This window comes from Cricetulus griseus, chromosome 3 (assembly GCF_003668045.3).
Source record: "Cricetulus griseus strain 17A/GY chromosome 3, alternate assembly CriGri-PICRH-1.0, whole genome shotgun sequence".
In the NCBI taxonomy this organism is placed as follows: Eukaryota; Metazoa; Chordata; class Mammalia; order Rodentia; family Cricetidae; genus Cricetulus; species Cricetulus griseus.
Window position 1 is genome coordinate 43,894,158 of NC_048596.1, and position 20,687 is coordinate 43,914,844.

Below are 20,687 nucleotides of genomic sequence, written 5' to 3' on the forward strand. Positions count from 1 at the left end.
ACACTGCAGAGAAGGTTACCTGAGTCTCCTAGAGTGAAATAAGAGAAGTAAAAAGAAAACAAGACAGGAAACTCCTTGTTAGCATCCTTCAGTATGATTGCTCTTTGTTATTCAGCGAGCTTATTCTCAGCACGAAGTTAAAAAAAAAAAAAATCAGTTCTGGCTTATACCAGACCCCATGATATTGTCTATGTAAAATCACCCATCATGCTTTTAGCCTTTTTTTTTTAAAAAAAAAAAAAAAGAATATCACTTATGGGTCATAGGATTTGAACACTGACATCGTCACACACTGCCTCTTTCAGCTGATATAGTAATTGAGGCCAGAGAAGGTTAGGGGATGTACCAAGGTCAGAGATCCTTCTAAACTGTGTAGAGGGTGCCCATGCCAAGGCCACCAAATCTGAGGAGTGGATTACAAACACAGCAGTGACCACTGGAGAGCATCTGACTGTGTGCCAATTTGTTCAAGCCTTTGGTTGCTTCCACCTTTCAGTTTCATGCACTGAACATTGCCCTACCAGAAGTTTCTCTGGGGCTGACAGGAAACCTCTTCAGAGCAATATGGAGCACAGAAGCAAGACTCGTGTTCAGTCTGTTTTGATATGCTTCCCAGAAGCCAATAGTTGGCAGCAAAGACGCTTGGTCATCAGAGACTGGGAGAGCAATGTGAGTTTCCAACACGGAAGACTAAGCTTTGTCAAATTCAGAAGTAACATCTGAGCAAATTTTTACCTAGAGCACAAAGCTGTCCAGCATGTAGGAGGTGGCGGCTTCTCAGTAGTGGGCGGAGGGTACAGCCAGAGGCATATTCATGCAGCTGCGTGGCTGAAGGAGACTGAGGCAGAGCCGGGGAAAGGAGAGGTGGCCTTCTCTTCAAAAACAAACTGACAGTCACTCAGACAAAAACCAAATGCACGCCACATAATGTGTGGAGAGGAGCAAGTGCCAAGGGGAGGAGGTGGCAGGGACGGAGCTCAGCAAACCAGGTTCCCCTGAGGTCACACATGGACTTTAAAGAGACCATGGCAGGCAGAGACAGTCCTGCCCACCAGTGTACTCCTAGTGGCCGCTTGGCCTGATTCCAGTGACTTGGACATCAGGCCACCCAACCCATTTGATTTGACTGAACTTGAAAAAACAAAGAGGCTAATCTACTAAGGTATCAAGAGGTAGTTTGGCCTTTATGCTGACAGTAGAACTGTGGGCCTGTTGTCTCATGACATGGGACTCTGAGGTCATCATCACCATGTGACTTTGATTTACCCTGGCAGACTTTTCTATATTTCCTGTGCATTTTAGAGAATGCACAGGTCACTTTTAAAGTCAATCTTTGTGACTATATTTGTTTATTTTTTACTACCCCAAAGCAAACAAACCAAAAATACCAGAGGGGCACCGTGAAGCAAGAATGATTTATATGAACATTGGAGGAGGGCTTGGGTTCTCCTTGTCATCCCAGCAAGGGGCTGACTTTATACTCCTCTCGCAATCTCCACAAGCTTTGCTCAGCTTCCTTCCAAAGGGCTAAGGAAGAGATTCCTCCCACAGGGTCCTACTGCTGCCCATAGCAGCTATCCCAGGTTCATGGATTGCACAGCAAGGCAAGAAATACGAAGGTCAGGTCAAGGGACCCCAAGGTTATCCTTTTTCCCTGTCAATCAGTTTCCTTGGGTGGCCCTGGTATTCATGGGAGGTAGTGGCACATAGAAAGAGTGGGGAGAGATCTATTGGGGGAGGGATGGTTGACTAAGACATTTGTGTGCATATTAGAAAGCAAATGCTATTGATTAAATGCAGTATTGAAAAGGGCTGAAGCTACAGCTCAGTGGCAGAGCCTTTGCTTAGCGTACGCAAGCCCCTGGCTTCAACCCCCGGCACTGAGAAACAAACTCTTAATGAACTGCCAAAACTTATTTCCTAGTTCTCATTAAGGCAGAGGCACTGACAGCAACGACTGCCTTGCGAGCTTGTGCCTTGGTAGAAAGATGCCTCAAGACTGCAGGAAAGGGATGCATGCAGCAGACACATCAAACAGCCAATGATGTTTTCTGAAGTCAACAACATCCAATGCAATGCCTTTGTTCATCTGACTATTTTCTGAGGCTCCAATTTAATCAAAACTACACGCATGCCTGGAACCATCAGGTAAACACACTTTTCCCTCTCCTGGGTCCCTTGCTGGAACAGAGGTTTTGACTGTGGTTAACTTTTGTCTGTCCCAAATTTAAAGTGGCTCAAAGGAGAATAAATCTTTGGTAGAATAAATAACTACTGGGCTGAGTCTAAAAAGATGCATGTGCTGGAGCCTCAGAAGGGGATTGAAAGCCCCTCCACCATTGAGGTCTTACCTCCGTGAGAAATGACTCTCCTGTAGGGTTCGATGACCTTCATGTCAATCCGTTGTTCCTGTTCTCCAATCACCACTGTCCTCCATAACCGGTTGTCTTCTCGTTCCTCTTCGGCTGTATACTCTGGAATAGATTCTGACTCTTGACCAGAGCTCTTGTTGGCCATGGGATCTTCTGGAAGGGAGGCACAGAGTGGGACTGAAGCAGCAAGACTTCCACAGGACAAACAGGATAGAGACTGGATTGGAAGCCACCTCCTTGCAGAGCCACCCACTAGGAACTCCTTAGAGGCGAATAGCAGCCTGACCATACAACACCTACCATATAGACAGATGGAGGAACCAAATCCTTTCCTAAGGTCATGCTGAAGTAGAAACAGTCGAGGTTAGGGTTCTGGTACCTACTCATCTTTGGTCATCAAGGTTAAACACTATAGATCTTTCTGGTAGGGTAATATCAGGTCCAGTTACCTTTAGCTTCCTGGGGCCATCTCCCCTGGTTGCTTGGAGTGTTTGAGTGCCTTTACTCGATGACACTACTGCTTAGACCTTGGCTGTAAGACTCTTAGAACAAGGATGAAGCCCTTTGAACCATTGTGAAGCTAGGGTGTATGCTTGTACAGAAGGCTGCTAATACTTCCCGTGCATTGTTCCAGAATATGCTACAGTAAAGATTATATAGTGAATGGGAAACAGATAACTTTGTAAACTGGAAGTTTCCTGGCAGATTTTAAACTTTTGGGTCCACAAAGCAACAGCAACAAAAACCCCACTGAGTATTCTTTGCTCAAGGTTTAGTCTTATGCATTCAAAATAATAATCATGGTGTTCACTGAGAGGCTAAGCTGCAACTGTTAAACATTTTTACTAGACGTGCGAATCAAGTTTAACAAAAGGCATTCTTCACAGTTTTAAATACTCCGAAGGGAAAGATTATTTATTACCTTTCCTACAACTCTGAGGCATGGCTGTTCTTATTTTTTTTACATTGTGGAAGAAGACCATTTAGATGGCATTGCTCTTTGCCTCAATCCCTCCTGTGTCACAATAGCAGTGATAGCAATAGCAGTGCTGTGGTTCCCATCCATTGGCACTGACATAGCAGTAGGTGTTAAAATGGACATTATACCAATGTGGAGATGGGTAACTAGCAACTGTGGTGATATCTTCCTTAAACTCAGTCAGTAGAGCATGAGACTCTTAATCTCAGGGTAGTGGGTTCATGCCCCACGTTGGACACCAAAATATAAATGGAGTTTTTAATTGGTCCAGATAATAAAAACCTGGAGTCAGATATAGAGGGTTATGCTGAAGATCAGAGAGAAGGAGCAAGCCACTGCCACACCTTACCTCCCAAACATCTCAGCAGACAAGAGAGCGAGTTCCTGTTTCTCCCTGCTTATAACCTGATTCCACTCAGCTATCTCACATCCGAGACCTTCAGACCTCTATGGTTAGCTAGTGGCAAGCTCCATTCTGTGACCTCCAGACAGGCTTTATTTGTACAAGCAAGATATCACCACAAGTAACAAATACTGCTCCTGCTCCTCTGCTGTGAACTTTCCTAGGCTACTGGCATGCCTTGAGTGTGAATTCCTTGGGTTAGGGAATTTTGTCTGAATCACCTTTAATACTTACTCACTTCTACTGACACATCTCACAGCTCTCGCAGAAACCTACTCAGAATATACAAATTCTGGGAAGGTGAGTGGGTAAATGCCAGGGAGTTTGAGCAAGCTCTTAGGACTAGAGATAGTCTATAAGGACCCATAACACAGCATTGCATCCTGGAAGATTCAGCAGTCACTAAACACCCACAAGTACCTAATTACTCAGGACTCACTATCGGAAACTGAAGCTCAGCTGGGAAGCCAGCCTAGCCTTCTTTGCCAACATTTACAGCCACACCACCCACAGAGCCCTGGCTCATTCTGATTCCACTATGGTCCCAGCAGCACTCAACAGCTTGATAAGGATGGAAGGAAGCAACCATGGCTTCTGATCAAGCACCATGTCACCTGGTGTAGACCTATTTATTTGTCTGGTATTCTTTCCCACTTCTTCCTTTCTACTTGGATTGGGAAACTTATATACTAATTCTAGCTCTCTTAGGTTCCATATTTCTCATCCTGTCGTTGGTACCTAACTCTGGGCTCAGACATGATATGCCTTTTGATGTTCATATGTCCTTGACATCAGTGAACTAACCACTCACCAAACCCTCCATGGACTTATCATGCATCTAAACTTCAGTGAACTCATCAAACCTTCTACAGTATATTTGGTACTCTAGCCTGCTCTAGTTTGTCCTCTGTGAGTTGATAGTGTGACATATATGATGAATATAGACTCAAATCTGCATCTGCTCACAAATTAGCTAAAATTGTATCATACACCTCATGTAAAATGCCCAAACCATAGACAACATAAGAGAAAATCTAACTGACCTTGGCATAGAGATGGTATTTATGTATGTATTTGTTTGTTTGTTTTATTAGGGCTTGTCATGCTATCTGTGCTATAGAACTCATGAGCACAAGCATGCTTCCTACCTCAGCCTCCCAAGTAGCTGGGCCTGAAGGTATGTGTCACCAGGCCTGGGTCTGCAACTGATGACTTTTTAGATACTAACACTAAATTCATGGAGTAAGTAATTGACAAACTAGACTGTGTTAAAGTTGAAAACATGCTCCATGAAACACAGCACCAAGAGAATAAGAAGATAGCTACAGACTAGGAGAATGTATTTATAGAGTCCAAATCTGGTAAATGATTATTATTCAAAATATACAAAAATGCCTAAGACTTAACAATAAGAAAATGAACTATTTGATTAGCAAATAAGCAATACAATGGTGTTAGGGCTGTACTTCAGTATTAGAGTGTTTTCCTACTATGTACAAGACCTTGTTTTTAGTGCTTAATAACACAATGTACACACATGGGTGTGTGCACACACACACACACACAAAGAACTGAGCAGACATCACCTCATTAGTGGAGATAAATATACCAAGGAAGCATAAGAAAAGATGTATGACATCATTTATCATTTTAAGATGATACAATAGTGAACTGCTGTTACAGATACTACTATTAGAAAGGTCAAAGTCCAAAACATGGACAGTCACCAAACTACTGAGAATGGGGCACATCGGGGATTCTCATGTGTTGATGGTGAAGATGGAAATGTTCCAGTAACTTTGGAAGACAGTTTGGAAGTTTCTTATAAATAAGCTCCTATCATGCAGTCCAACTCCTTTGTAATTAGCCAACAGAAGGGTATTTCCAGACAAAAATCTTCACATGTATGCTTACAGAAGCTTCATTCATACTTGCCAAAACTGTGAAGCAACCAAGATGTCTGTCAATAAGTGACTGGAAAAACAAAGCGTCACATCCATACACTGGAATACCATTAAGTGCTAAAAAGAAATGAATCCTCGAGATGTGAAGGGATCATAAATGCCTAAATGCAGAAGACCAATCGAAAGTCTGCTTACTGTGTGATCCTAACTATCTGACATTCTGTAAAGGGTAAAGCTATGGAGACAATAAGAGGATCAGTAGCAGCCAGGGGCTAGAGGGTTTTGTGTAGCAAATTTCTGCAACAGGAAACCCTCAGTCTGAGGAAAGCTAATTCAGACACAATGTTCTGAGGGAAGCAGAGCATTCCAGCCAGCAAGAAGCTCCTTAACTTAGGAGGTAAAGAATCCAAAGACTTCAGGAAGTCCCTGAAACTGACTAGATATACAAGACCCTTCCCTCTCTGAGCACATAGATGCTGTAAGCATCGCTGAAAGACAGAAAAGCTAGGCTGCCTAGAAGACACTCAGACAAGATGAGCAGCCTGAAAGAGGCAGAGACCAACCCAGCTGCCTAGCAGCTCAGAACAAGGCAGCTACCTGAAAAGACAATACTCTGAGCAATCTGCAGGCTATGCAGTGTGCTAAGTAGGCTTTGGTGGTACACCACAAGTTGAGTCATTTCTGCTCCTGTAAGTAACTTCTCAACTATATTGCTGTTAGTCACTCAGTAAAATTCATTCATTTAACAATTTGGACTTTGATGACATCCTTATTTTGTTCTGTTTTTGGTTCCCTATATGGGGTGGGTAGATGTTTGCTTATGTCTCCCCAGGAATAATGTCACACAGCACAGGTAAAGGAAGGGTAAATTACAGGTCACTTTCTGCTTGTCTAAACCCACAGAATGTTCAGCATCAGGAGTGAGTGCTAATGTAAACTCCGTATTCTGGGTGAGAATGATGTGTTGACCATGAAGGTTGTCAGTTGCTACAGATGCAAGAGCAGAGGGAAGTTGAGAGTGTAGGGGACGGAGGAGGGAGTGAACTAGACATGTGACATGCAATTTGGATGTTAAGCTAAAAGCTCTCTAAACATGTTTATTAGTTGAAAAAGAAGTAACACAGAAAACTATAAGCCACAAAGCAATTCTTGAAATAGAGGAGACAGACCATGTCACCCATCCCTCTCACACACACACTTTAAAAATGAGCATGATGATTCTTCTGACAATTGAGCCTACCCAATAAATGAGAATGATGATTCTTCTGACAATTGAGCCTACCCAATATACAAGTATCTCCTCATCTCAGGAATTATAAGCCTGCGAAATTTAGAACTAGCCCTCAAGTACATTACTTTGTTAAAGTCTCTTAGCTTATTAACTCCATGAAGGAATAGTTAATTTTATTCTATTTTGTTTTTCCTTTAAAGAATTTGCTTTGATATCTTTACATAGGAGTATTACATAATTTGAACCCATATAGCTGAGGGGCAATGCCACCTCTGGGCAGGTGGTCCTGAACTTTATGAGAGGACACCAAACAAGTCAGGAAGAACAAGTCAGTAAGCAGCACTCTACCATGGCCTTCCCTTTATTTCTCCAAACCTTTGGGTTTCTTCCTTGAGTTCCTGCCTTGGTTTCCCACAATGAAGAACTGTGAGCTGTAAGATGAAATAAACCCTTTTCTCTCCAAGTTGCTTTTGGCCATGGTCTTTATCACCGCAAGAGAAAGCAAACAAGATAGTGTCTTAAAAACATGTATGTGCAAGCTCACGCCTTTAATCCCAGCAATCGGGAGGCAGAGGCAGGCGGATCTCTGTGAGTTCGAGGTCAGCCTGGTCTCCAGAGTGAGTGCCAGGATAGGCTCCAAAGCTACAAAGAGAAACCTTGTCTAGAAAAAAACAAAACAAACAAACAAACAAAAAACATGTATGTGCAAACACACATATGCACACACACATGCATAGACACACATACCACACACACACAGGCACATTTTCCTACTCTTTCTTGTTCAAAAGTGTTTTTGAGGCGTTAGTCCTAATGCTTCATACTTTGGGAGCTACTACACTGCTGTGGTTCCATCTACTTCCCTTCTCATTGGCATAAACTGGAAGAAATAAAATGGATCATTTAAGAAATGGGGAGGGCTGGGGATGTGGTTCAGAGGCAGAGTGACTGATTCCCAGGGGGGATGGGAGGGGGAGGGAAATGGAGGAGAAGAAGAAGAAGAAGAAGAAGAAGAAGAAGAGGAGGAGGAGGAGGAGGAGGAGGAGGAGGAGGAGGAGGAGGGAGAGGGAGGGAAAAAGTCTTCAGAGCACTTTAAGGACTTGTGGGAAGTCAGTAACATGAGCCAGTGGGCAGTAAAGATGCTCTCTTCAGTCTTTTGAGTGAACAGTACCTTCCTCATCTTAATTCTGTTACAACTTGAAAGCCCTGTCTTTATTTCCCAGCTATTGCAGATGTGTTCAGGGCTTATTTAACTCTTCTCAAGTCCTCCCAATCAGTCATCAGTGTCATCCTCTCCTCTTTAACTAAGAAGTTTTTCCTCACTGATGATCTCTTCCCCTAGCAACTGCTGAAGACATTTACACCATCACTCTTGAGGAAGGAGTCAACCTGAACTTTTCCTCCTGGCTTTCTGAGATGATTTAACATGTATGCTCTTGATTGTTCTGTGCTACACTGATCACAATAGGGTCAGCGTGACCTTCCTATAGGAGTACACAACTGTGAAAGCTGGCTGGCTTTCTGCATCACGACACTGCATGGATAACAGGAATGCTCTCAGAAGACAAGATGCCTGACATTTTCTGGTTTTAGCAAAGACATCCAGAACATAGCTTAAGAGGTTAAAATCACCTTGGTGATAAACAACAGATAGGAAGTAAACCTGGGTGTAAAATCTCCGTGTAGGGGAGAAACCGAAGGTTGGGTAGTTAAGAGCATATACTGTTTTTACAGAGAAGGCTCAGGTTCAGTGTTCAGGACCCTTGTCACTAGGCTCACAAGCACCTGCAACCCCAGCTCCAGGGAATCCAACTGTCTCTTTTGGACATTGGCACCTCTGCACACACATGTACATAGTCACATGTACATACACCGAGAGAGATGGATGATTTAAAAGGGGGATAAAATAAATCTTCAAACAACTGCAGCGTGCAAGAATACAAAGAAAAAAATCTTTAGACATACTAGCTTGACACATCATCACCTGCATGCCGAGTGTGGAAACAAGCACTTGATTTCATAAAGCTGACTGCCTGTTGGTGCTAGAAATAAAGAAGATCACCAGTAGGGATGTTAAAATATGTGGCTGCCTGACTGAGAGAATGCTGGCATGCCTATCATCAGGGTCAGTGTTGGAAAAGCTGCTAGGTGGGGGCCATTAAAAATCCCTTGGGGACGCTGGCAGTCCAAAAGCATAGCACATTGCCTCTATGTGCTTATCAGAAGCACACAGGTCAATTCTTTACCATCTTCCCATGCCCATGATAAAGAGCCTTTATCATGTCTAAGCTCTGAATTGTGAGAAAAATTATGTCATGGTTGGTTGGGAGAATAGCATGAGGTTATCATTTCCTTCTTGACCTTTGAGTATTTTGTTTCTATGGTTAGTATCATGAAGCAACAAAAGCAAAATCAAGATTACCCTTCATATGAAAGACTAACCCCCAAGCCTTCACTATCCGTGTAATTCTGATTTTGTTGGCACAAAAATCAAGCCTGAATTATATTTCCGAGCTGTTTGGACACAGCTATCAATGAGAACTGATTGAAAGGGAACAAATTGCACCTTTAGATAGGGAAATTAAATTGTTTTTCCATAAGCAAATTGGCAATAGTAGGCAAATTCCCTGGACAAGTATTTGGCCATCAACTTCCACATAAAAGAGGGAATTGGTATGAAAATCCTTGAGGTGGTAAAGGACGGGTTCTCAAGTCAACAGTGTGACCTATGGAAGCATACATGTTGTGTAATTGCCCCATAAGTTCATAGGGAGTAGCACCATTAGGAGGTGTGGCTTTGTTATGGTGGGTATAGCCTTTGAGGAAGTGTGTCACTATGGGGGCGGGCTTTGAAGTCCCATATATGCTCAAGCCATGCTCAGTGACCCAGATCACTTCCTCTTGTAGGTATCTCAACTCCTTTTCCAGCACCATGTCTGCCTGCACGCAACCATGCCTCACCATGATGATAATGGACTAATCCTCTGAAACTCTAAGCTACCACACTGAACATTTTCCCTTTATAAGATTTGCTGTGAGCATGGTGTCCTTTCACAGCAACAGAAAAGCTAACTAAAACACATGTGAATGTGATCTTTCACACTTGGTTTCCTGTATGCAGGCTTAATTTAGTCTCCTCCCTTTTTACTCATTAGCCTATCAGACAGGGAAGCAGTAGGAACAGGAAGTCAACACAAGGTTTGGTTTGAATGCTATCACAGATAGTCACAACTGTATAACTTCAGGTTATTATGTAACCTCCCTTGGTCTCTGTGTTCTCATCTACAGTGGGGGAAACAGTCTGTTTTACAGAGTAGATGTGAGGATTACAATAATTATCCCTAAAATACTTGGGGCATATCCTATACAATACGTTAAACACTATAAAATTGTCCATTCAGTAAAATAAATTATGACTAATTTTTGAAAAACTATACTTGAAAGAATTTGACAGTCAGTTTGATAGTTCACCTGTAATCTTATCACTTGACCTTGTCTTAAAAAAAAAAAGGCAAAACCAAAACCAGGAGGGATTAATAAACAAACACTCCCTTTTAGGATGTATACACTGCCTTCAACTTGCTTACCTGAAAAATCTCAAGACACGAGGCTTTTAAGCACTCATTTCATATGCTAGGCCTAAAATGTATTTATATCCCAATTGTCCTATGCAGTGGTTATCCGTGTCTGCTGAACAGAATGTAGCTATCAGCTAAACTCTGTTTTGGAAGGTTAATGGTTTGGATTGCTTATTTATTTATTTTTTATAATAGTGCTTGGATACACACCTTTCATTTAAAATCAAAGGGAATTTTGGATTTCAGTGTGTATTAAAATCCAGCTCTCCGAGTAAGACCTAGAATAACTGAGGTCTTTAAACTGCCTCTTTCTACATGACAATATCAACTAAATAAAAAGAACCATGTCAGCAAGTGGCAGCTTTAATTACCAGCTTGCTCAGCTACCACCACTTTGCTCGACAGATTTGCTATTTATAAACAAAAGGCTCAGATGTGGTGTGACAAAGCTCTCCACAGAGACAGCATAGCAAGGGAAGGGAGGGACCAGGCATAGCTGTCTTCAGTGTGGTTTAAAGTCAGTATATTAACAAGAAAAGAGCTGGGACAGCAGGGACAACTGGAATAGATGGTGGTGGTGGGTGGGAGGGATGAGACCAGGTGTGATGGAGGGAGTAGCTGGGGACGACTCTTGAGGTCAAATATCCAGATTATTACACTCAGCTTCCAACAGCAGTAAGTTTCAACCAACTGCAGGTAGGAAATATTTGAGGGAAATTGCATCTGTATTGGATGAACACAGAAGCTTTTCATTATCCCCTAAAATACACGTTTCAATCATATTAGATACTACAATTAATCTAGAAATGGCTTAAAGTATATGGAGGAGGTATATGGATTATATTGCAAATGCATATACATATAAGGGAATTGAACATCCTTAGATATTGATGTCTGTTTGGGGTCTTGGAACCTATCCACTACAGACCACATGTATGAAGAACCCTACAGAAACCCAGGAGCAGGACAAAAATGCAGCATAACTCCATATAAGCATAAGAAGCTTGGAGTAGTCCTGTACCTGCTTCTATTTATTATTATTATTATTATTATTATTATTATTATTATTATTATTGTTATACCTGGTTCTATTATTATTAATAATAATAACTTGAAGGAACAAAAGCTTAAACTCTGTAGGTCTACAATGGTTATAGATATTGTCCCTGTGGCTCAATGGCATTGGGCTGAATTAATCAGCCAATTTGCTAAATGTCCCAACCATATTCTCCTATGAATGGGGTTTCCTGTGTTTAAAAGATTGAGCATCCCTTAACTGCAGTGTTTCTTTTTAAGACTAGGGAAACTTTATATAGCTGAAAGTCTTTCACTTCGACTTTCAATTATAATTTCAGAGAAACAGAAATGGCAATGCTGCTTGATGAAGCAATGGCTCTGTATTTGTCTGCACTTAAGAATAAGCCAAATGTCACCAAGCAAGAGAAAATATTTGCAGTAGACTAGCACTCCTGTCGTGGCTGTTGGTCCTGAGTCTGTCTTTCCCTCCATCCACGCACTCCATCCCTTCTTCCTTTTTTCTATATTGAAGATACATCATCAAATACCACAAAGTCTCTGCTCTGAGGAAGCATGAATTCTAGTGAGGAAAATCCAGTAAGCACCTCAATCAGATTAGCAAGCAAATCATTAAAAACTATAGTTTCAAACCCAGACAGCAAAGGCACCCTAGTATGGAGTGTGAGGAGCTAGGGGTACACAAGTGGGGAACACCTGTGACAGCACAAGTCATGGAAGGCCTATTGAGGAGGTGGCACCTGTGAAGAGATGTAACTGGTCATGTAAGGGTGTGAAGGAGAGAGCATTTTAGACACCAAGAGCTTATACAAAGGAATTGGTTTCTGATTTCTTCTTTCAAATTTTGCATTCCAGATTCAAGTATGTTTTTTTGTCTACACAGCCTTGATTTTCCTATAACAGGCCATAGGGTAGGTAATTCACAAATGGGTAATAGTTGCCAATGAGTAGTCTCTGGGAACTGGAGCTACTCTATCATATTCTAAACTGCCAAGCATGGACACCCCTGAGCGAGGTTCTAACAAACTTCTAGAGTCACAGGAAGTAGCTACTTGCACAGACATGAAAGATTTGTTTGTAATGTTACATAGACAGTGGTTCACTTAACTTTGACCTCATTATCTCAGCAACTTACCATGGCCAGTGTACTCAAAGGAATCTGCTTCATCAGGGGTATCGAGTTCATCCACATTGATGTCAATCTCATCTGGACTGTCTAGGTTATCATCAGAGAGAATTGATCCTTCACTTTGGTCCAGAGAAAGGTTGATATTTGGGGCCGTGAGCTTGATTCTCTGAGGGTGACTGCCATTGAGATCCAGGGAATTGGGAGGTTCTAAAGAAGAAAATAATAGCAAAGTTAGGTTACACACATGGCCTTCTTGAGTGGAACTGGGCCTCAAGGAAAAAAAATCCTAATAAGGGATTTGGATCCTGCCCCCACTTTTTCCTGTATGTCCCTTCTTTCTTGGTTTTATAAGACAGGTTCTTCTTATGTAGCCCAGGCTGGCCTTTAGTTTGCAACCTCACCTCCCAGTGCTGTGATATAGGTGTGAGTCATTTGGATGCTTTTATTTTATTTTTTTAAGTTTATGTGTTTGCATGTGTATGTTACATGTGTGCAGGTACCAGAAGATGGCATCAGACCTCCCTGGAGCTGGAGTTACAGGTTATAAGCCATCTTCCATAGGTACTGGGATTTGAACTCTGGTTCTCTGGATAATAGGAAGCACTGAAACTGCTAAACCATATCTCTAGCCCCCTCCTTCTGGACCGGCTTCTATAAAGCACCCCTCAGTATTGGTTTCCATTCAGTACATCATCCATATGATAACAGGACTATTTGGGTAGAAACTTTTGTTTGTTTGCTTGTTTTGTTTCTCTGTTTAGGTTTCAGAAGTCAACATGCTATAATACTAAGTTAAATTTTTTATAGAGCTTATTGTGCACAAAAACATTTAAGCATATAGTTTCTTGGGGTTCTTGTAGATGTTATTCCTATAGAATTGAAGTTAAGAACATTACTGGGCATTGGTGGAGTACACCTTTAATCCCAGCACTTGGGAAGCAGAGGCAGGCAGAGAGCTGTGAGTTTGAGGCCAGGCTAGTCTACAAAGCAAGTTTTAGGATAGCCACGTTAGTTACAGAGAAACCCTGTCTCACAAAACAAAAACAAACAAACAAAGAACATTATCTGCTAAATTCATAGAAAATACCAAAACACCTGTTTATCTTCAGTTGCCTTTACTGTTTTTTTCAGGGTTTTTTTTTTGTTTTGTTTTGTTTTATGAATCCTTAGGTACTTTAGAGTCTTTGAATTCATGAAGGAAGTCACCACATAAGCCAATATCATCCTACATTATATAATGTAGGATGCCTATAATGCCTATAATGTTCATGATGACCTATGCTAAGCTGATGGAGGCAGCTCCCAACCACTCTCAGCAGCTTGTCTCTCTGCCCCTGAACCTTTTATTGGCTAGAAACAGAGTCACACAAGTCTTTTTTGTACAAGTTTATCTGAACCAAACAGAGAGAGATATCTATTGTAATCTAAGAAGAAACACTTGATTTTTATCTCTGGTCACAATCATTCTGGCTCCTAAATTCCTTGGAATTTTCCTAGCATCTTTTTTTTTTTTATCTGTAATCCCTAATTTGGATTATATGGATTATATTTAGGGCCTGAATTTGCTGGGATCTTTTGGTCTGGGCCCTTCGGGAGACAGACTGCATGGGCCCTCGATTCCATCCTCCTCACCACACAAAAAGAAACAAAACAGTCACAGAACTCTTGAGTGAGGTCTGCTGCCTGATACTTTAGTGAGTGCATTAAAGTCCTGGGAGGTTGTCGGGTCCTTTTTTCCTCCTTGTCTTCAGAAAAAAAAAATCACAAAAGCCAAAACATCTAAAGAAGGTGTCAAAACAGAGCTGTGAGGGCACTGTGGGATGTTCATGTGCTATCAGGCTATCCAAGCAATGCACTGGGTGCAGGAATGTGAACTGTTCAATTGAACCAAGTCTGAAAATGCCCCTAACACCCTTGAATGCATGTAGCCTCAACTGTCACAAAATGGCAGAGGAGTGTTTCATGTGTACATAGACCTAGCCATCTGTCAAACATGCCCCAATGGTGGATAAGCTAAAGTGATGGTAACTTTCCATGCCAATCATCTTCCTTTTCATGTAACTTTAGAATGTCCATTGTCCGCAGTTTCTTCCTCCCAGCTCCCCATCACCCCCCCCCGTATCATTTGAGCCTCTCTCGGGCACTCTGCACTCTTGTTTTCCAAACATGTCACTCTCAAAATCTCAAATAAAGTTACTTTGCTTTTATAGTTCTTGATTTCGGCTTGATCGGCATTACATAGTGTCAGAGATGGGATCGGAAGTGCTTCATACTCCCCACCCCTGATGCTGCCAGGGTCATGACATGCTCATGGGTCCTTTGTTTTCTATAAGATCCCTGGTAACTTTAGATCACATGAATCCATTCAGCTTCCAAATCCCCTTTCTTTTTGGTTAAGGTTCCAAACTTTTATTTGGGTGTGCCTTGCTGTCTGCTGCTTAGGAAGAAAATCTCTAGACTAGATATCTAGAACAGGCATTCCTCATGTGGTAGGGATTTGGATTCTACAAAGGAAAAACTTTTTAAATATTTATTTTATACTGTATAAATGCTTTTTGCCTGTATGTATGTGCACCATATTTGTGCAATACCCTCGGAGGCCAGAAGAGGGCCTTGGATATCTTGGAACAGGAGTGACAGATGGTTGTGAGTTGCTGTGTGGGTCCTCTGGTAGAGCAGCCAGTCCTCATAACCACGGAGCCATCTCTACAGATCCAGGAAGCTAACTTTCACATTGAGTTACTTACTATTGTGTTTGAATGAGACATGCCTCAGGTATCTGGGCACTTGAGGTAGTACTGTTTGGAGGAGATTACCAAAACTTAGAAGGTGTAGCCTTGCTGGAAGAAAAACTTTAGAAGGTGCAGCCTTGCTGGAAGAAGTACATCACTGGAGGTGATATTTGGGGTCTCATAGCCTTGCCCTACTTCTTCTTTTTCTGCTTCCTGTGTGTGGTTGAGATGTGATCTATCAGCTTCCTGTTCCTACTGTCATGCCTTCCCCACCGTTGTGGACACAGAGTCCTCTGGAATGGCATGCCAATGTAAACTCTTTCTTGAGTTTGGTTGTAATATTTTATCATAGCAACATCAGCAACAACTAAAACTAATCCAGAAGTTGGCCTCAGGAGTGGTGTCTTGCCCTAAGGGTAGCCTTTTTATTGTTCCAGTGCTAAGCAGGAAGTCTCTCTTTAATAGTGCTACTCTCTTTAGCAAATCTAGCACATATCTTGAGTGTGGCATTAAGCTTCCAAGTGTTTGTCCTTTCTGCCCCACTTGCTTTTTTTTTTCCACTGTAGATCTGCATAAGAATAATCAATAACAAACAATACCATCGACTCAATGTTATGTTTTTTAATAGCATTTCTTCCACCAAAGAAAGTAGCCTATTTCTTTTTCATTTACCCTCATGCAAAAGTCAGATTCTTCTCAAAAGCAGTGCGCAAATGACCTCAAGTCCAGTTGCTAATAAACTTGTTTCCCCCTTGAAACCTCATGAACCATGCCTCCACTCTCCCCATTAGTCCCAGCACTGCTATCTTCCAGGATCCTCCCAAAAATGGCCCTTTAAGCTCTGCTTCCAGCATTCAATGGCTTTTTCCAACTTCTGAAGTGTTCCAGAACCTGACACCAGAACATCTAGCACCATTAGGTGAAATCATCTAGAAAGTATTACCTCCAGATCAACACACAGAATCTGTGCTCCAGAGGGGACCAGAGTTGCATCTCAAGCTAGAAGCCTAATTTGGAAATATGTTAAGAGTCTCTCTTACATGGTACTAGTTCTGAAGGCAGAAAGGGTTATGAATAGTAGTTCATGCTTGGTACTGTGTGGCAGGGTCAGAGTCCCTAAGAAGAAAACAGAAGCCACTGGTGAAGGTACAACCTCAGTTGCAGTAGATACCCAGGATATTGAAGACGCCAGGACTGTGCTATGTCCACCAATAACAGTGGCAGGTATGGAATGGAGCAGGAGACTGTACGACAAGCTGTGTGAGTTACAGATGGTAGAGCTAGGAAATTGAGACTACCCAAGTCCTTAGAAGCCAAGAAGATCATGAGAAATTCTAGATGTTGAACACTGACTTTTTTATCCTGTTAGATTTTGGTTTTACTTTTTAAAGCCAGGTTTAATGTGATAATGTTAAAACCTTTACATACGTGTCTCAGACAAAGGTTGAACTACATGCTATCACTGAAGAATCTCCAGTGTTGAGGAACATACAATTGGATTTGCTTGAGAACTTGAGCTTTCAATGACAACACATCAGCCTAGCTTTGGGGAATTGTATCACTTGAAGAAGACATGACTAACGAATGAATTGCATTTGGACCTAGGAATGACATTAACACAGCCTTCCAAGGACTAAGTGCTAACTAAAGGCCACACAGATGTACAAACATTAGCCCAGAAGTTTTCTAAACAAAACCCCACTCTATTGCCCCCAATACCTAACTGGCACACATCCTACAAGTTACTCAGTGTTCTCACATGCCCATTGATGATTATCACAGCAGCTCTAAGCAAATGTTCTTCCAAAATTCTGGCCTTAATCTCCTAACAGACACAGCCAATGATTGACTGAATTCTACTCTCTTCATGCAACTTCAGGAAAAATCAAGCACTGTAGATGGACAACATTCCCAGACTGAGAAACAGCCTCATGAATTAACTGTCTTAGCTTAATCACTGTCCCAAACTCTTGCTAACAATATCCAAAGAGCAGGCTGCTAAATTTATGGGCCTCTAAAATTCAGGCTAATCAGATGATAAGCTTCCAGATGAAAATATTTATCTCCTAAGTCAACCCTTTCCCTTCTTTCCCAGGGCATTTGTGATGAATAGACCATAAATGAAATGATTGTCCTAAACATATTTTATGCTTGCACATGACACTGTAATTATCATTAAGAGTGCATATCAAGAGCCTAAGGTTGACTTAACCTGCCTCAGTTATGACATGGGTAGGTACACTTTACATGAGTCAACCACAACATACTCATTCATCACTTCTCTATAATGACCTTAAAGGTGTCTGGTTAGCTCAGGACTGAGGGGAAACAAGTAACCTGGCAGTTGCTAGTGTCCACTCAATCAAGCTCAGCGGGTGTGCAGAAGCAATCTTTTGCCCTTATTTCCACTCAAATGACTGGACCTTCTTTAAATGCTGTAGATATTCTTGATCCTCCTCCAGCATTGGTCCTAATTAGTTTTCCACTCTTAAGGGACAGATGGATTGATTCAGGATTACAGCAATGCAGCATTTACTTCCTGATTGTCCCTCCTTCGGGCCTGGTAAGTGTAACTGACACATGGAGGCATTGATTGATTTCATGGAACAAGCCTTAAGTGGTGGACAACAGTAAAAGGTAAATAGTTGGTAAATATTGAAATATCCTTAATGAGGAAAACAGACTTCCAAAAATACTTGGCAATTGGTATTATCTCCTCTTTTCAAGGACACACTACTATTAAACAGATTGCTGTCTATATACACCTGAAAAATCATTTACTGCCCACTGTTCCTCATAGTTTTTATGTCCACCTGACACAGACTATAATTTTCAATTGAAAAACTGACTTTTAGGCAAACCTGTGGGACATTTTTCTTAATGATTGATGTGGGAAGGCCCAGCCTGTTGTAGGTGGTATTTCCCCACACCCCCATCCCCCCATCCCCCATCCCCCACCAGGATAACTGGTCCTAGATGTGTAAGAAAGCAGGCTCAGCAAACTGTAGAACCTAGACAATAAGCTGTACTCCTCCATGGCCTCTTCTTCAGTTCCTGCCTCCAGGTTCTGCCTTGAGTTCCTGTCAGACTTCCTTTGGTGATGGATTGTGACCTGAGAGTTGTAAGCTGAATAAACCCTTTCCTCTCAAAGTCATTTTGGTCATGTTGTTGTTGTTTTGAGACAGGGTCTCTTTATATAGCCCTGGACTTCCTGGAATTCATTATGTAGAGCAGGCTGGTCTGTAACTCACAGAGATCTGTCTGCTTCTGGCTCTCAAGCACTGGGATTAAAGGTATGTGCCACAATTCCTAGCTGCCCATGGTGTTTTATCACAAAAATAGAAACCTTAATTAAGATAGCTACTTAGAAAAGGCTATCCAAAATTGATGCTTAGAGTGACCCAGCCCTGGAGAACTGTTAAAGGGATGTTTGGATCCAGTTACAAGTGGCTAAAATCTAGTTGTATTGTTACTGATATTATTAATAGAGTTTTAATATTTGTATAACTCATTGCTTAGTCACTTCTTTTCCCAGGGTGATAATCCATGTTGGCTACAATAATCTTAATTGAGAAACACTGATGAGAAGTTTCAAGTTACTGCTTCTGCCCTGATCCCTGACTGCAACCATGTTACTTAGTGTGACCTTCCTATCTACGTACAGTTATACTCTCCTGTGTGGGACTATTCTAGCTGCAAGGGACTAAATGAATATAAAATCAACAAATAGTGTGTGCTTTAATTATAGGTATCCTAGTACTGGGGTAGCTTTTCCCCACCAATTATCTTCCTTTTCTTGTAACTTTTAAAATTTCTTTCCAGCCTCCCCCTTAAACCATTTACACTATTTGGGGCACATACTCTCAGCCATTTGAACCTTGGGGGAAACTGCAGAACTGCAATTCACAAGGCCACACTTCCAGTTTCAGAGTCTGAACTGATCAACACCCATCCTGTGTTATCAATGGACCAGACATCTGCAGCTCATTTATAACACTTTATATTAACACAGTAGAAAAAAGCAACATGTCTCCATGGGATCTGTAAGCTATCCTAGTGAATTATTAAGCCCAAGGAGGGAGGAGGCTGTGAAACCCAATTTATAGCCAGTTGGTCAGAGCAAAGGTCTGACCTAAGACAGCAATTGGTGGCTAAGTGGGATCTGTCTTGTGGGACTGAGCCCTTAACCTGTGGGGAGTGGGACTGCCCAGGCAGATGTGTCAGCACTGAAACAAACCATAGGATATCCAGAGGGCATTAGTCCAAAAACTCTGGCATATCTGTCACAGGAGAGTTTGTGTTCTGCGTGCCAGTATAGTAGAAGAAATGTTTTCCAGCCTCATCCAAAACCAGAATCATGGGCTTCCTAGATAAAAGTATTCAGAAGGTACCTGGTATGCCCCTCAACTCTGTCCTTGTCCTAAGGAATGTTACCGTTCCCTCCTTACAATATTACAGTATTCAACATAGACCGTCAGCCACACTGTGTACCATGGAATGAATGTCTTAATATATCACTTGAAAAATGTTTCCCTTGAACATTTGAAAAATAGCAGGTTCTATGTGACAGACATTCTCAGAGAAGTTATGTCCACAAGAATTTTTGAGCTGGTTGCTCCACATATGGCTAGTGAGCACTTAAAATGACACTAGTGTTACTGAAGGATGAAATTTAAAATTTTTACCTTTTAATTAAGTTAAATAGCCACATGTAGTTAGCTGCTCCTAACATTGTCTTAACACTTTCATTATTATGCTGTGACTTTGAAGGAATGGTGGAGACATACAGTGGTTACTGGTGGCCACAGAATGTGTTGGTATATGGTTTACTTCTAGAGCTCTTACCTAGTACATACAAGGTCCTGGATTTGAAATCTGGTACCAACCCCTTTGAAAAGGTCACATGACTCAAAATTGGAAGATTATTTTATATACTACAATAGCAAACAAACAAAATTGTGTTCTCCCTTCTTAACTTCATTTAGGCTGAGCTACTGGTGCCATCCATGGTCAGGGTTTTGGTGCAGAACAAGAGAGAGGCCATACCATAAAGTGAGAGCCATGTAAGTTATAATTGAAAATTTATATTCCTTTTTTTGTTTATAATTCCTTTTTGTCTTGAGTTTAAACCCTTATAAAGTAAGGTAATTTTTTGTTTTTGTTTTTTTTATGTGATCCTCGGTTTCAAAGTGGGCCCTGTGTATGCCAAATAAACAGTCTACTACTTGGCTACACCTTCAGCTCCCCATTGGCTTTTTATAGTCAGGACACAAAGCATTCTTGATATCCTATTTTCCATATTAATCATTCATACAATGGTGTTC

The 20,687-nt window shown here is 41.5% G+C and overlaps 1 protein-coding gene across 22 annotated transcripts in view; it reads right to left on the reverse strand.

The window, feature by feature from the left end:
• Positions 1-20,687, reverse strand: part of LOC100767704 (prune homolog 2 with BCH domain) — a 254,057-nt gene that overhangs the window by 25,484 nt on the left and 207,886 nt on the right. For 11 of the 22 annotated variants that reach the window (XM_027406569.2, XM_035441943.1, XM_035441940.1 and 8 more), the window contains 3 exons: positions 12,638-12,838; positions 2,352-2,525; positions 20-28 (listed from right to left, as the gene is read on the reverse strand). In XM_027406569.2, the coding sequence (XP_027262370.1) occupies positions 20-28; positions 2,352-2,525; positions 12,638-12,838 (384 nt within the window). The remainder of the gene's footprint in view (positions 1-19; positions 29-2,351; positions 2,526-12,637; positions 12,839-20,687) is intronic. The other 11 variants (XR_004769034.1, XR_004769035.1, XR_004769032.1 and 8 more) reach the window with 3 other exon arrangements.